This window comes from Mastigoproctus giganteus, chromosome 6 (genome assembly GCF_048544385.1).
Source record: "Mastigoproctus giganteus isolate SK-2022 chromosome 6, ASM4854438v1, whole genome shotgun sequence".
NCBI classification, from domain to species: domain Eukaryota; kingdom Metazoa; phylum Arthropoda; class Arachnida; order Uropygi; family Thelyphonidae; genus Mastigoproctus; species Mastigoproctus giganteus.
Window position 1 is genome coordinate 235,514,589 of NC_143580.1, and position 15,940 is coordinate 235,530,528.

Consider the following 15,940-nt stretch of genomic DNA (forward strand, 5'->3'; position numbering starts at 1 on the left):
AAATTCCAATATATAATTGGCAGAATCTCATGAACTGTCTTAGCAGCCTGTCCACACTGCTCTTCAAGTTGGACTGTATAATTACCCTAAGTCTCTTTTATTCTCTGTAATCATTAACGTGTTAGCATTTAATTTGTTAATTTATCTGCTGGCTATTGTGTGATGAAGCCCCTGAAGCCCCATTCAGTCAAACTTTCTTATCACTAAATTTTATACATTGTATTGTGTTTGTGAGAACAGTGAAGTTAAATATTTATATAAATAGCACAGAATCAGCTATTCTTCAATTTCAAGGATTTTATTACAAAATAAAATGCTTTACACTATCTGGATACATTGATTTCTTTCATTAATTTCTTCTTGCTTCGCTAAAAGTTGATTCTAGCAGTACATTAAAAATATAAAATAATTCAAGTAGTTAAAATTTTGTTCACTATATTTCCTCTAAAAAAATTTATACTGGGATTTATGCTATTAGGATTCTAGCACAAATTTAATCTTTTTTCTATCATTTACAGCTTGAAGAATTGTTATCAATACTTAAAATAAAAAGCTCTGTCAAAGTCAAGTACTTATTACAGCTTGAAGAATTGTTACCAATACTTAAAATAAAAAGCTCTGTCAAAGTCAAGTACTTATTCTACATTTTACACATTTCATGATGTGACAAATGACAACTATAAAAATGAGATGGTAATTTTAGAAAGCCACTGATTAAAGTTTTGTGACATTCAATGTCTGCATTATCTAAAATACTACAAGAAAATAGTTATAATAAATAATTCTTGATGCATAAATAAAAAACTAACATTTATTTACATTCATAAAAATCACTAACCACTTATGTATAATTATTTGCTACTTCATAAATAATATTTTGCATATTATAAATTAATGCCACTTTAGAATGGTTTGGTCTGTCTGCAGGCACAAAAAAATCTGACAGTGAATTTTATCAATTATTTTCTAATTATAAAACATTTCATCAGTGTATTCTACAGCATTTAAATCTAGCTGGCAAACATTAAAGGTAATCACAGATAAGAATATCAGTACAATTCAGTTACAATATCACACACCAATTTCTTTCTTTATCCACACCTCATCTTTTTCATCTCTTTGTGGGGGAGTTACTGATTCTTTTTCTTCATCAGCACACACAATAGTGGAAGAACTGGTTGCTCCAGACATGTGTCTTGGGCTGGGATCACCATGGAATGTTACATTAACAGTAGGAAGGCTGACTTTACGAGGAGTCCGACAAGTTTGCACAGAAAAAACTGGATCTTTAGTTCGTGGAAGTATAGCTGAAAAACTGCCAGACCTTGGCCTATTTAACCTTGAAATAGGTTTCTTTTTGCTATATTTTGGAATTTCTATCCTGTTCCCCTTAAGGTTTGTCAATGGTTCCAGTTCATGACTCTCATTTACAGGAAGCTGATTGGGATTACTAGCACTAGATGTTGATAGGGTAGACTCAGAAAGGGCATATGGGGTTTTCTCTACAGGACTTGTTGCTGTTTCACAGCAGTGGACGGTGGGGTAACTTAGTTGGAGTTGCCCTTTCTGAGGACCCAGAGTACTGAGCAATGATAAAAGAAAAAATGTAGAATATATCCAGCTGATGGCCATCAGAAGGACCAGGAAAGTTCCAATTTGTAAGTACCCTAACACAACTGATGAAAACATTGTTACTCCTGCCATCATTGTAGTAAATGCTGCCATAGCAACAGGACTTCCAACACGTGACAATGCAAAAATGACAGATGATTCGCGGTCTTCTTGAGCAGAGAGCTTGTAAGCAACTCCATAATGAATTGTAAAATCTACCGCTAATCCAATAGCAACAGAAACTGTGATACTTTCTAAAACATTTAATTTCCAGCCAAGCAATACCAATGATCCAACTGTAACAACAATTATGCAAGTGATAGTAATGATGGCAAAGATACTGATAAGTAAATTCAGTGTTGTGATCAGCAGTGCAAGAAATGACACAGCAATAGCAACACCAATAGCAATAAGGGTTCCTTTTGACAAACTGTCTTGAAGATCAAAAAAATCTAGATCACTAGTAAACCAACCATTTTTCATAGCTTCAGGAGCACTTTCCATCATATTAGATACCCAATTATCAACTACAGTCTTGAATTGATAAATATCAGTATATGAACTGGAATATGTAAAAATGCTATTATATTCTATAACTACTACTTGAACATTACCTGTTTTCTTTGAAAACTTAGGACCCGCTATCCCACGAAGAGCCCATCCATCGAATCCATGAGTACGGTGAAGAACTGCAATAGCTTCTTGAATGCACAAATTAAATACATCTTCACTGTATGGAAATATTGATGATTCACAACATGGTGTTCTGTTTGCTGTAGAAAATCCATCAACACATCTCCGTTCCATCCAAGTCTTAAAAGTTTCAATAAAGCAGTTTGATAAAAGTGGTCCATCTGTTGAGTGATAAAAGGTCTGATTTCTTAGTTGTCTACAAAAAGATAGTAACCATTTTTGGGATTCTGGTATGGCAACATTAAATGTCGGATCAAATACCAAATTACCTCTATCAAAAGGATCAAGATAGTTTCCATTATCAACAGGAAGCACACCCCATACTACCCGAATGGGCAATTTGCTATTCATTTCTCTTTCTTTCGCCTTTTGAAACCAGAAAAACTTTTTAAGTGACAAATCATATCTTTCAAATGGATGATCAGCACTAAAAATCTGAAACTCTCTAGAATCTGGAAGACGCAGTCGTGGATAGTAGAATACAATTACACCTCCACCAGCAGCAACACCAGAAAAGAGAAGCAGCCAAAAGTAACGGGGCTTGATAATAACACATGGAAGAATCTTTTCAAAGAAAACTCTTGCTGAATCTATAAAGCTGTAGTGAAGCTTCCACACTAAACTGCACAAGGCAGAGCAGCACCAGAATCTCTGGAACTGAGGTAAGTAAACACAAAGAGGAGAAATGCAAAGACAGCATGTAGAGGACCACCACTTTTCTGCAATGATCACAGAGGCAGGTAGCCACGTTACAGTGAAGATAAAGTTAGCCAAAACTGCTGTTCCAGCAAATATACTAGAATACAAAACAAACTGCATTATCAAACATAAAATAATATTTAAATTCAAATTTAATAAAAAATTTTGATGATAAAAATTTGCCTTAAGCATAATAATTATTCAATTAAATATGCATGACTGTTAATTGCATGACATGATTATTAAGTTCAAATCAGAATATAGGAAACAATCTTGGTAAAAATCACTGGGAATTGACTTATGATTTTGGGAATTTTTTTAAAAATAATTTTAAAATTGTATGCATTTCTGTGTTCAGCTGTTTAAGGATGCTGTAGTTTCTTCAGTCATTTAGGCTGGCTGATGAAAAACTAGCAAGTCTAAACACAGAGCTGCATAATGGTACCCTGAGTTTTAGACAAACAGCAGATTCACCAAAGGTAAATCTGCTTTGTCTAAGAGTATGCATAGCAAGGACAAAAGATTATTTCTAATATCTTAAGTTTTATGACAAAAGAGTCACAAATAGAAAATATTACTGTTCTGGTAAAACAAATATATGAGAAAGTTAAATTGCTGTTACCAGATTTTCAAAAAAAAAAGTGAGTAAACAGAATAAAATCAAAAATGAGTAATACTGGATATCTAGTGATAATTTATTAGTTTCACTAAATAAGAATGTTAAAAGAAAAGATACGAATTGATGATTTTGATGGAAGTGCCACATGAAGATTAATTTGTGACTTTTATACAATAGAAAAAATATCACTGACATTCCACAATCTAAAGCCAGTTTTGGGGCAAAATATTTATATTTTTCAAAAACAAAGTTGTGGAGATAACAAAAAAAAAAAAAAAAACCATGATGCCATCAATTCCAGGAACTTTACTTTCTTTTAGGCTCAAAAGTTTTTCTAATAAACAGTCACTTGTAATTTCGAAATCACAAATTTCATGTCTCAGCCCCATTCATACAGCCTCTCCACAGCACGAAGGGTCTTTCATCAGTAAAGACCCATGAAATGTACCTATTCAATTCATCAACAAAATCAGCTGGGTTATCTTTTTCTACTCTACTTTTCCCACACCCAGCACACAGAAGGTCTGATCTGATTCTTCATCTTTTTTGTATTCACATACGTAGCCGAGTGGGCAGGAGCGGGAGTGCAGTAGCACACGCTCTTTGAGTAGACCAGGGTTCAAGCCCACGACTGCTGAATACGGTCGATCTGCCAACCCGCACTGGACCAGCATGGCAGATTATGGTCCATTTCCCTCAGCATGAATTGTTGAGGAGGCTTCCATCCTGCAGTGGGTTGATAATGGCTGCACTTTACTTTTACATGAAAAACTCCTTGTCCCCCATTCTTTGTGCTTGTAGCCAGTACTTTCTCATACTTAGTAGTGGCCTCCCCAATCTTATTTGGAGCACTATTACAGATCAAATTTATAGCTGTTGTATGGTTAAGTACTTTTCCTTGCTCTAACTTTTCTATGCTATCTTTTTCTACTCTATTAGACTGGCCAGCTCATATTAAGTTTATGAGGTTGGGTATTTAATTTTATTATTTTTCATTTTTTTTGATTGGATCATTAACATGAAAGAAATCTCCAATCTGTCATAAGAATTACAAAAGGTGGGGGGGGGGGGATATCCTTGATTCTGTTGAAAAAGGAATAACTTCCCCATCAGTGCCACCAACTCAAATAAACATTCTTCCAAGGTACACATCATTTTTAGTTTAATTATTTTATTAGGCAGTCCCTACCAATTTATTTATGAAATCATTCAATTAAAAGCCAGTAAATAAGAAGATAGTTTCTGATTAGGAATGTATTACTCAGATCATAAGGTCCAAGCAGCTTAGTGAGCTGCTTGGACCTTATGATCCAGAAGATTAATCAAAGCTATGGCAGCATCATGAACTTGCAAAGATAAGCAGATCAGATTTTAAATTGCGTATGTAAGGCTGTACCATGAACTGCCAAAAAGAGTGTCACTTGTCTTGGATAAAGTTACTATTAGAACTCAAGAAGCCACCATTAGATTTATTCCCTGCCACACAATAAAATCCATAAAACACTGTCATTATATTGTGGTAGGTATATTATAAATACAATCTTTGTTATGAACAGTGCCTGTAGATATTTGTGCCTATAACACAATGACATCTGCTACTCAAGAACTAGGCAGAACTATATATTGCCAGATGATCTGTTGAACACGCAATCAGTATAAAGCAGTGTGTCCTGCAGCATAATGAATTGCTAGCAACACAGCAATACAATGAACGGCTAAAGTCCAATTATAAAGCAGCAACAACATTAGCTCCCCCATGAAGGAACAATATCAGAAGATTAATCAAAGCTATGGCAGCATCATAAACTTGCAAAGATAAGCAGACCAGATTTTAAATTGCATATGGAAGGCTGTACCATGAACTGCCAAAAAAGAGCGTCACTGCAATGCAAACCAATGAACTACTAACTAGATTGAACAGTTGAAAAAAACGAGGCTGACAATGAAACACTAGAAATATGGGGGTGAGAGTGGACACGCACACAAATTACAAAACAGAGAACGTCATCCTGTCTGCTCCCACACAATAAGAACCTCTGTCTGCTTCTGTGCATCCTACCTTCCATTCATAAGGTTATAATCCTCTTCCATATCAAATTTAATTAATTCCTGCAAGGCAAAACTGAACTTCCCAGTTCTTTATCTTGAGCCAAGGAGGTTTACAATTGCAGACGCACAGAACACAAAGAATAGGAAGAAGCTCTAACAGTGTCCCAGCCACTGTATGAGACTCCCAATTTCCTCAAGGACAAATCAGTCCCAAATTTTGTTACAAGGCTATGACATGCAAAAATCATACTGAGCTCAGAACTTTAATCCACAAATAACAATCCCTACAATCCTTAATGAATGCGACTTCTTGCCAAAATCCAGCTCCATTTCCACTCTAAACAATGGAAAAAGGTTTCATGATGCAGAATTATCCTATTACATACCTCTCTTCTCATTTAATATTAGGAGTAAGCAGCCCACCATATAATCAGAATGATACCCCACACACACACATTCACATTTACTCCAAACTGGTAAATATTACCTCACCCTGAATTTCGACTAAATCATCCTGCATAAACATATCAACCACAGATGGCTTCACAACATAGCAACATCTTGCAACCTTGAAACATCGATCCTGCAAAGTCTTGGAACACCAAGTTTTTGCAGAATTCAACCAATAACTGCTCATCACCTTCTTTCAGGCAACAGGATCTAGAAAAGTTGAGAAGATGGGCTGAGAGGTGGCAAATGAAGTTTAACATTGACAAATGTAAAGTACTACGTATGGGAAGCAGTAATCCCAGAGTAACGTATCAACTCTGTGGTACCACACTGACAGTGGTAGAGAATGAAAAGGACCTGGGGGTAATTGTGCAGGCAGATATGAAGTTTTCTGAGCAGTGCAGACGATCTGCAAGAGTAGCTCATGGTGTCTTGTCAATGATACACAGGAATTTTTCTAGCAGGGATAAGGAGGAGATTATCCCCTTGTATAAGGCAATGGTCAGACCACACCTTGAGTACTGTATACAGGTCTGTAGGCCTCATTTTAAGAAGGATGTAGAGCTGTTGGAACGAGTACAGAGAAGGGCAACAAGATTAGGGAATGGAATAAAGGGTTGCTCTTACGAAGAAAGGCTTAAGTTTTGCAAATTACAGTGTCTGGAGACTAGGCACCTGCGAGCTGATCTGATTGAGGTGTAGAAAGCCTTGAATGATTTGAGCATGCTCAATGCTGATGGGATTCTTCCTCTTGCTCAGAATAATCGCCTGAAAGGGCATAAATTCAAATTGAGGAAAGACGGTTGTAGGATAGATTTGCAGAAGTTTGCCTTTAGCCAGTGGGTAGTTGATTGCTGTAACAAACTTCCATCTGTCGTAGAAGTTGATAGCTTAAATAGATTGAAGGCAGAACTTGACAAACTTTTGGAGCAAGTAGATGGGTGAAATAAGGGGTTTTTTTTTTTTTTTTTGGCTCAAGCTATATAAGCTTGCTTTCTTGCATCATGTGCCTATGCTAATGCTAATATCAAAATTCTTTTTTTGCATCCAGTTCCTTTGTGACCACATCATAGTAATCAATCAGACAAGACAAGACAAGACCTTAACAAATCCATGCTGTGTACGAACTATAACCAAAGTGTTGTCTAGAAGATCCTTCAATGCTTCTTTAACTAGTGCCTCCATTAATTTCCCCAGAACAGAAGTTAAGCTTTGATCCTCATTTGTGAATTGTAGTTACAATTGCACATCTCCAGTCCGTGGGGACCACCCCACCAAGTCCAAGAAAGCTCTCATAATTATGGCTAAGGGCTTGCTTACTTCCTTTGCTGCCTCCTTTAATATAACTGGATAGATCTCATCCACCCCAGGTGCCTTTTTGATGTTTATCTTCAACAATTTCTCCTCCACTTTGCTCTCAGTTATTAAAAAATCATTTAACTCACTACCATATTTTAATACAACCCTGGTATTGCCCTCCCTGAATAACTCCTCACGTGTAAATATAGATGCAAAATACTCATTCAGTTTGTTAGCTACCTGAGTAGAATCATCAACAGTTGAATCATCGATATCAAGTGGACTGATCTGATTCATCCCCTTCCTTCTAGAGTTTACATAAGTAAGGAACTCTTTCCTGTTTTTCTTTGCATCCTTTGCAAGAGATTTCTCGTAATCTGCCTTTGCCTGCCTAACCTCCTTTGTAACTTGATTACAGACCAGCTTATATCATCCATAGGCTTCTGTGTCACATGTTAATTTACATGTATCCTATCCATTTTTCTTCTTTGCCACATGTCTCATTAGCTCATCTGACATCCTAAACCTTGAACAATATTTCTTGGTTGGTATGTAAAGCCTAGTAGCTTCCAAGATAAGTTCTTTGAATGCTTCCCATTTAGAATTTGCTGTTGGTAACATCTTCTGTCAGTCCCACTTTATAGACTTTAAAACCTGTCTGAGACCTCCGCAGTCACCTTTATGAAAGCAAAAACCCTTCCCTTTATCCCTGATAAAGGGAAGGGTTTTTGCTGAAGGGTAGATGATGAGTAAATCCCACATCAACACACTGTGATCACTGCCATCTAGTAGCTCACTGCCATTCTCAGATTCTTAATGCATGAAGAATCACTACTGATAATCAAATTAAGAGTATTGCTCCCTCTGGTTGCCTCCTGAACACGCTGCTGTAGAAAACAATCATTCAATAAATCCACAAAATCCCCCATTATAAGACAATCTGATTTACTGGCCTACTCTATTTCTCTGTACAGTTGTTTATTATACTCATCAGAGTCATTAAGCCTATAGCACACTCCTACTCTCAATTTTGCTTTCCCAGTGCTTATGTCACACCAAACGTACTCAACACTGCACTGTCCACCCATGTCAACTGGATGCACTTCCTTAGATTTTGTGTGTTTCTTAACTAATAGCATAACTTCTGCTCCCTTCCTGTATGCATTATACTCCCCAAATTCCAATTCTGTATTCCTTATATGTGTGTGACACCACGTCTCTGATATCCCAACAATATCTGCCTTTGACGTTTTGACCAGCACCTCAAATTCATCAAATTTATTTACTACACTCCTAGCATTGGTGTACATGCAAGTATAATTGCACCTGTTCTTATTCTTAGCTATCCTAGCACAGCCCATGTATCTACTTGTTCTGCAATGATTATTAGCAGTCTCTGAAATCCCCGGCACCTTGTTTTCCAGGCTGCTGCTGCTCATTCTAATAGAAGCAGTGCAAGAATCACTTTCACCTCTGCCAACGGCTACTGTTAATCTATTAATCCATTTATCCCCCAAGCTAGCAGTTTTCCGACCCATCTAACACTGCCTCGATAGCATCAGCAAACATTCTTGCACCCTTTCTATTTAAGTGTATCCCATCCCTGTAGAAGCAGTCTCTCCTGTTAACAAGTACAGACCAGGCTGAAAAAAATTGTACCCCTTGAGCCTTGCAGAATCTTTCCAGGGCCGATTTGATTGACAAGGCTCCCTCCTATCATGTCTGTGCAATTCTGCACAGGCATGATAGGAGGGAGTATATGATGAGAGCTTTTTTTCAACATTGACCTGTACTTGCTAACTAATTCTGTTGTTCTCCTACTCTTAATATCATTGGTTCCAACATGTACAACAATATCACCTTTTATGCCCTTAAAAGATGACATTTTCTCTACAATGTCATGTCATGTCATGAACTTTTGTCCCTGGCAGACATAACCTAGTCCTGTTTCACCTATCCTTTTTGCACAATATATTCCCTGTTTCCCTGACAACAACTAGTTCCTGTGGGGCCAGTGCATTCTGCCTTGGGGATTGCCACTGTGTTGCCTGATGTTCAAGTGCAAGCTTTGGCATTGATGTGGGCAGCTCAATTTAAGTCCTTCGAGGGCATCTATCCTGTTTTTCAAGCTCTCATAACAACGCTGAGTTGGCACCTCATTTCCTCACACTCCTTACATCGCGCACACACAAAGATGTTCCCCTTGGCAATATCATCAAACAAGCAGTACATTTCAAAAGGCTGTGATTCAGTGGACAATCCCCCCCCCCTACAGTTCTTCCCTGAGCCAGAGCACTCTCACTACCTTGAGCCTTTTGCTTTGCTGCTCTGGTAGGAGGCATGATTTCAATTCAATTTTAATACAATTCAAATATAAATTTAATACAATTAAAAATATTACACTAAGCTTCTATCCCAATAACACTATACATATATTTCAGTATCGAGTTTTATCTCCTTCCGAATTCCGTAATATTAATTTCGTGTCTCCTATCAAGTTTAAGTTATATGTACTAAGTTATAATGTTACATTTGTAAAATTTAAGTGGTTATATGTATTAAGTGAAAGTTTTATGTTTGTAAAATCAAGTATTTATAATAGATAATAAATTTAACTATCTATTGCCACCCACGTGGTTCGAACTCTCACGCCAGCCAAATCACCGATTCTAAAAGCTCTACTAATATTATTAGTCGTACGTTACATCTAAGTGACAAGTTAAATTATTAAAACACATAAGCAGTGCTATAATTTATAGTTTATAATTCTCTGCTGACACTGTTTAACACTGCTACAAGTTACATAGAGGCTTCTTGTATCTACTATACTGATATGAAAAACAATGGTAGTGGATTCGTATGCTACTGTCGATACAACGTCGGAAGAATCAACCGTGGTTTTCTATGCAATTACAAGGAAGAGTAACAAATAAATGCACCAAATTATTCAGAAAATCACAAAAAATACTATACTAATAAATTTGAATCAAGGGTTATACAAAAACAATAATTTCAAATCAATAAATAAAAAAGTCGACTTAGCAGCTTTTGAACACAACCGGCTCCCACTAGCCTCATCAGCAATTGATATATATATATAAAATAAAGTTAATACTGTTAATTTTATTTGTTAATACACAGAAACAACTAATTTACTGGGCCTATATACAGGGTGTCTCAAAAATATTGGTACAAACGTTTAGGGGAGGCAGGTAACATCTAAAGGAATGTGAATCGCATAGGAACCCATAACCGGAAATGTCACCGTAAGTCGGTAGACGGCGAGGTAGTTGCCGCACGAAGAGCATGCATCGATATAGGAACTGTGAGCTGGCAGACATGCACCTAGTGTATGGATTAGCAGAGGGCAATGGACAAGCCGCTGAACGAATTTATGGAGAACGCTTCCCAGACAGACATGCACCGGACCACCGTTTGTTTGTGTGTGCACATTTTGTGCGATTAGAGGCAACAGGAGTAGTGCAGGCAGACCATGTTCGACTCGAACTCCCACCATGGAAAAAAGTGTGTTGAATGCCGTCCAGAATAATCCTACTACCAGCACATGTGCCATTGTCTGCCTTAGGAGTGTCTCGTTGCAGTGTACAGCATGTCTGGCACGACGATTCCTTACACCCCTTTCATCTCCAAAGGGTTCAGTTACTGCTCCCCCAAGATCATCCTGCACGTGTGGCTTTTGCGCAGTGGTTTCTCCAAGAAAGTGTTCAAGACTTGAATTTTCCAGCCTATGTTTTGTTCATGGATGAGGCTTATTTCACTCGGGAAGGCTTATTCAATCAGCACAATGCTCATGTGTGGGCTCACGACAACCCATGCGGTGTGTGCCCCCATGCGGCAGCACAACAACGCTTCACAATAAATGTGTGGGCAGGTATGGTTGGTGACTGCTTAGTCGGCCCATACCTGTTACCATCCTGCATGAACTCCACTAAATATCGGATCTTTCTTGAACAAGTTCTACCAGGGTTACTTGACGATGTTCCAGCAAATGTGAGATGCAACAATTGGTTTCAACATGACGGGGCGCCTGCCCATTATGGAAGGTGTGTTTGTGACCATTTGAACAGACATTTTGGGCGTCGATGGATTGGCCTTGTTACACCCGTTGTCTGGCCCCCACGCTCACCTGATTTATCGAGCCTTGATTTCTTTCTGTCAGGAGCCTTCAAATCTATCGTGTATGAATCGCCTGTGGAGACGGAAATGGATCTCGTGGCGAGACTCATCTGCGCTGCTGCTGCTACTGTCAAAGAAACTCCAGGTGTGTTTGACCATGTCCGCCAATCCATACTGCGTCGGTGTCCCGCATGCATCGCGTCTCATGGTGGAACCTTCGAGCATCTGTTGTAACATCATGAAATGCATCGATCTCGTACTCCATTGTTAATATTATGTCAAATAAATGTTTGCCACTAATTACTGTTTTGTGTCATTTCTGCTTCTTGTGCCTCTGGTACTACTTTCCCGTGATGTTTGCAGTTATGGGTTCCTATGCGATTCACATTCCTTTAATGTTACCTACCTCCCCTAAATGTTTGTACCAATATTTTTGAGACCCCTGTGTATGGTCTAGAAAATTCAACTGTTTTTCTTTTTTTTTTTTAATTTTCAGTATTAGCCATATAGTGAAAGAAAGCCATAGGCATTTGTTCCACAAGCCTAAAAGTAAATAAATAATCAATCAATTTAAAAAAAAATAAAAATAAATAAATAATAAAATAAAATATCCATTCTACTTCCTATTCGTATTACCATTAGCAAGGGCACATGATGCAAGAAAGAAAGCTTATATAGCATCAGCCAAAAAAAAAAAAAAAAAAAACACCCCCTTCTGTTTCACCTATCCACTCGCTCCAAATGTTTGTCTAGTTCTGCCTTGAATCTGTTTAAGCCATCAACTTCTACAACGACAGATGGAAGTTTGTTCCGGCAATCAATTGGAATTTATGCCCTCTCAGGCGATTATTCTGAGCAAGAGGAAGAATCCCATCAGCATTGAGCATGCTCAAATCATTCAAGGCTTTATACACCTCAATCAGATCAGCTCGCAGGTGCCTAGTCTCCAGACACTGTAATTTGCAAAACTTAAGCCTTTCTTTGTAAGAGCACCCCTTTGTTCCATTCATAAATCTTGTTGCCCTTCACTGTACTTGTTCCGACAGCTCTACATCCTTCTTAAAATGAGGCCTCCAGCCCTGTATACAGTACCGAAGGTGTGGTCTGATCATTGCCTTATACAAGCAGATAATCACCTCCTTATCCCTGCTAGAAAAATTCCTGTATATCATTGACAAGGCACCATGAGCTACTCTTGCAGACAGTCTGCACTGCTCAGAAAACTTCATATCTGCCTGCACAAGTATCCCCAGGTCCTTTTCACTCTCTACCACTGTTAATGTAGTACCACAGAGTTGATACGTTACTCTGGGGTTACTGCTTCCCATATGCAGTACTTTAAATATGTCAATGTTAAACTTCAGTTGCCACCTCTCAGTCCATCTGCTCAACTTTTCTAGATCCCGTTGTAGTAGAATACTGTCATTAGTGTCATTAACAACTCTGCTGACCTTCATATCATCTGTAAACTTGGACATTAATACCATCATCAATATCATTGATGAATACAGAAAACAACAATAAACCCAACACTGAACCCTGGGGGACTCCACTAATAACATTAGTCCACGAAAAGCAGTGTCCATTGATTACCACTCTCTGTCTTCTCCCACTCAACCATCCCTTTATCCATAGCAGCAATTTGCCTCCACTGCCACACTGCTCCAATTTGTGCAGCAGTCTTCCATGCGCAACAGTATCAAAAGCCTTTCTAAGATCCAAGTATATAATATAAAAGTTATTTCCTGCATCCAGTTCCTTTGTGATTACATCATAGTATCCAATCAAATTGGTCAGGCAAGACTTCCCCTTAACAAAACCATGCTGTGTCCGAGCTATAACTGAAGTCTTGTCTAGCTGATCCTGCAGTGCTTCTTTAACCAGTGCCTCCATTAATTTCCCTGGAACAGAAGTTAAACTAACAGGTCTGTAATTATCTGTGTTTCCCTTTGATCCTCCTTTGTGGATTGGGGTCACATTTGCACATCTCCAGTCTATGGGTACCTCCCCTGAATCCAAGGAAGCTCTCATAATTATGGCTAGGGGTTTGCTTACTTCCTTTGCTGCCTCCTTTAATATAATTGGATAGATTCCATCCATCCCAGGTGCCTTTCTTATGTTTATCTTCAACAATTTCTCCTCCACTTTACTCTCAGTTATTATAAGATTATCTAGCTTACTGCCAGGGTTTAATACACCTCTGGCATTCCCCTTCCTGAATAACTCCTCATGTGTGAATGTAGATGCAAAATATTCATTTAGTTTGTTAGGTTCCTGAGCAGGATCATCAACAGTTGAACCATTGATATCAAATGGACCAATCTGATTCATTCCCTTCCTTCTAGAGTTTACATAAGTAAAGAACTCTTTGCTGTTTTTCTTTGCATCCTTTGCCAAAGATTTCTCGTAATCTACCTTTGCCTGCCTAACCTCCTTTGTAACTTGGTTACAGACCAGCTTATATCTATCATAGGTTTTTGTGTCACCTGTTAATTTATATATATCCCATGCATTTTTCTTCTTTGCCACATGTCTAATTAGTTCATCTGACATCCATTTAGGCCTAAATCTTGAACAATATTTCTTAGTTGGTATGAAAAGCTTTGAAGATTATTTCTTTGAATGCTTTCCATTTTGGGTTTGCTGTTGGTCATCAGTTGGTCCCACCAATGATGTTGATGTCTATTCAGCTGACCTTGAATTTTCACAAGCTGTCTGCTTTAACCATCCATAAAGATAACTTATTCCAGTAATTAAAACCTTACTTGCTAAAAGAAACTTCTTTCAATCCAGTCTAAAGTGCCTTCCCTCTAATTTGAATTTATTTATAATAAATTCAAATTACAGGGAGGCACTAATTCTGCAATCATTTATAATAAGAGTGAAAATTTCACCATTTATTATACCCTTTCAAGAAGCTCAATGTGTTTTTTAAGTGTGGTCTCCAAAATAGTATCCCAAGTGTGGTCTTGCAATTGCCTTATATATCAAATGTTCGATAAATCATTGACATGACCATAAGCCAAATCCCTATCTTTCTCTACTGTCTTTGGTTCAATCCCAAGTGTATAAGTTACTTTAGAGTAGCTAGTCCCCAAGTATAAGACCCGGCATTTTGCTCTGAAAAGATTTATTCTAATGACAATAGAGAAAGAAAAGGATTTGGGAGTTATGATACAGTTGGATCTTAAGCTGAGTTTTTTTTTTTTACAACAACTGGCAGTTTTTTTTTTTTTCACCATATCGTCACCCTAATTAGAAAACCTCATAACTCCAGTAAACCATTTACATCTTCAAGTAAAACCATGTAACTCCAGTAACATAATAAAAAACCCGATTTTTATTATGTTACTAATTATAACCCGATTTAGCCTATAGAATTAAAACTGGCCTGAAAATTATAAACTTCCCAAACTGAAAGAATAAGTGTGGTTGCAAGTTATTTAATAAACTCCTTTTTGGTGTCTCCTGTAAAATCAACATTTTTGGAGTTACAAGGTTTTCTAATTAGGGTGAAGATATATTTGTCAAAGATGAATATATTGTCACCCTGATTAGGGAAACAAACACACCAGAGCCTAATTTCTTTAACAGCTTTAATTTTTGTGCAACATAACACAGTACTTGGGGTGGAAGGGGGGTCCTGATAGTAACAGGGCACAGATGAGCACTTAACAATATGATGTATAAATGGATTGGGATGTTTTTGCCAATGACTCATGAGTTCCCAGTTTTCCCTATCTCACAGGCATATAAGAATACACTGTGTGCCACTCAATTTTTTTTTTTTAATCCAATAAATTTAGGTCTGTAAACCTAAGAGTTTACTGTATTTCTTTCTGTTATGAGGGACTTGATCACAATTTTTCACTCCACAATGTGGAAGGAGAGGTAAATGTTTTAGGGACGTCTTCTAAACATCAGTTAAGTTTCATGGAACTTTAACCAGATAAAATAGTTTACTAATTCAAATCAAAAGGGACTATGAAGCCCAATAAGTCCTATTATTATAATAATCTTAAATTATAAGAGGAAACCCATACCTTTTTAGTAGGAGTGTTAATCTCTCAACACTCAATCGCGAATGATTATAATATGAACCTACCCACATGCATAGTCATAAATAAATCAAATTAAAATAGCTATTAATTAAAATCATCATGTCTTCAATTCTCGTATCATGGAAAGAATTATGGAAAGACCACCAACCCCCAAAAAACCAACCAACATCACATGCCACCATGAGAATTGAAAAACAATTGTTATAAAAACCTAAAAACCACGAAACAAATAAATATCCATTAAGTCACACATAATTTAAATTTTAAAACTGTGTTATAACTTTTTATAAAGTTTAAATTGTGTGAATTAATGGATATTTAT

The 15,940-nt window shown here is 37.4% G+C and overlaps 1 protein-coding gene across 2 annotated transcripts in view; it reads right to left on the minus strand.

The window, feature by feature from the left end:
* Window positions 1–920: 920 nt before the first annotated feature.
* The window catches only part of LOC150085100 (protein dispatched homolog 1-like), a 135,897-nt gene continuing 120,877 nt past the window's right edge, over window positions 921–15,940 (minus strand). For both annotated transcript variants that reach the window (XM_090375774.1, XM_090375773.1), the window contains exon 7: window positions 921–3,100. In XM_090375774.1, coding sequence (XP_090231900.1) covers window positions 1,072–3,100 — 2,029 coding nt within the window. In that variant the 3' untranslated portion in view covers window positions 921–1,071. The remainder of the gene's footprint in view (window positions 3,101–15,940) is intronic.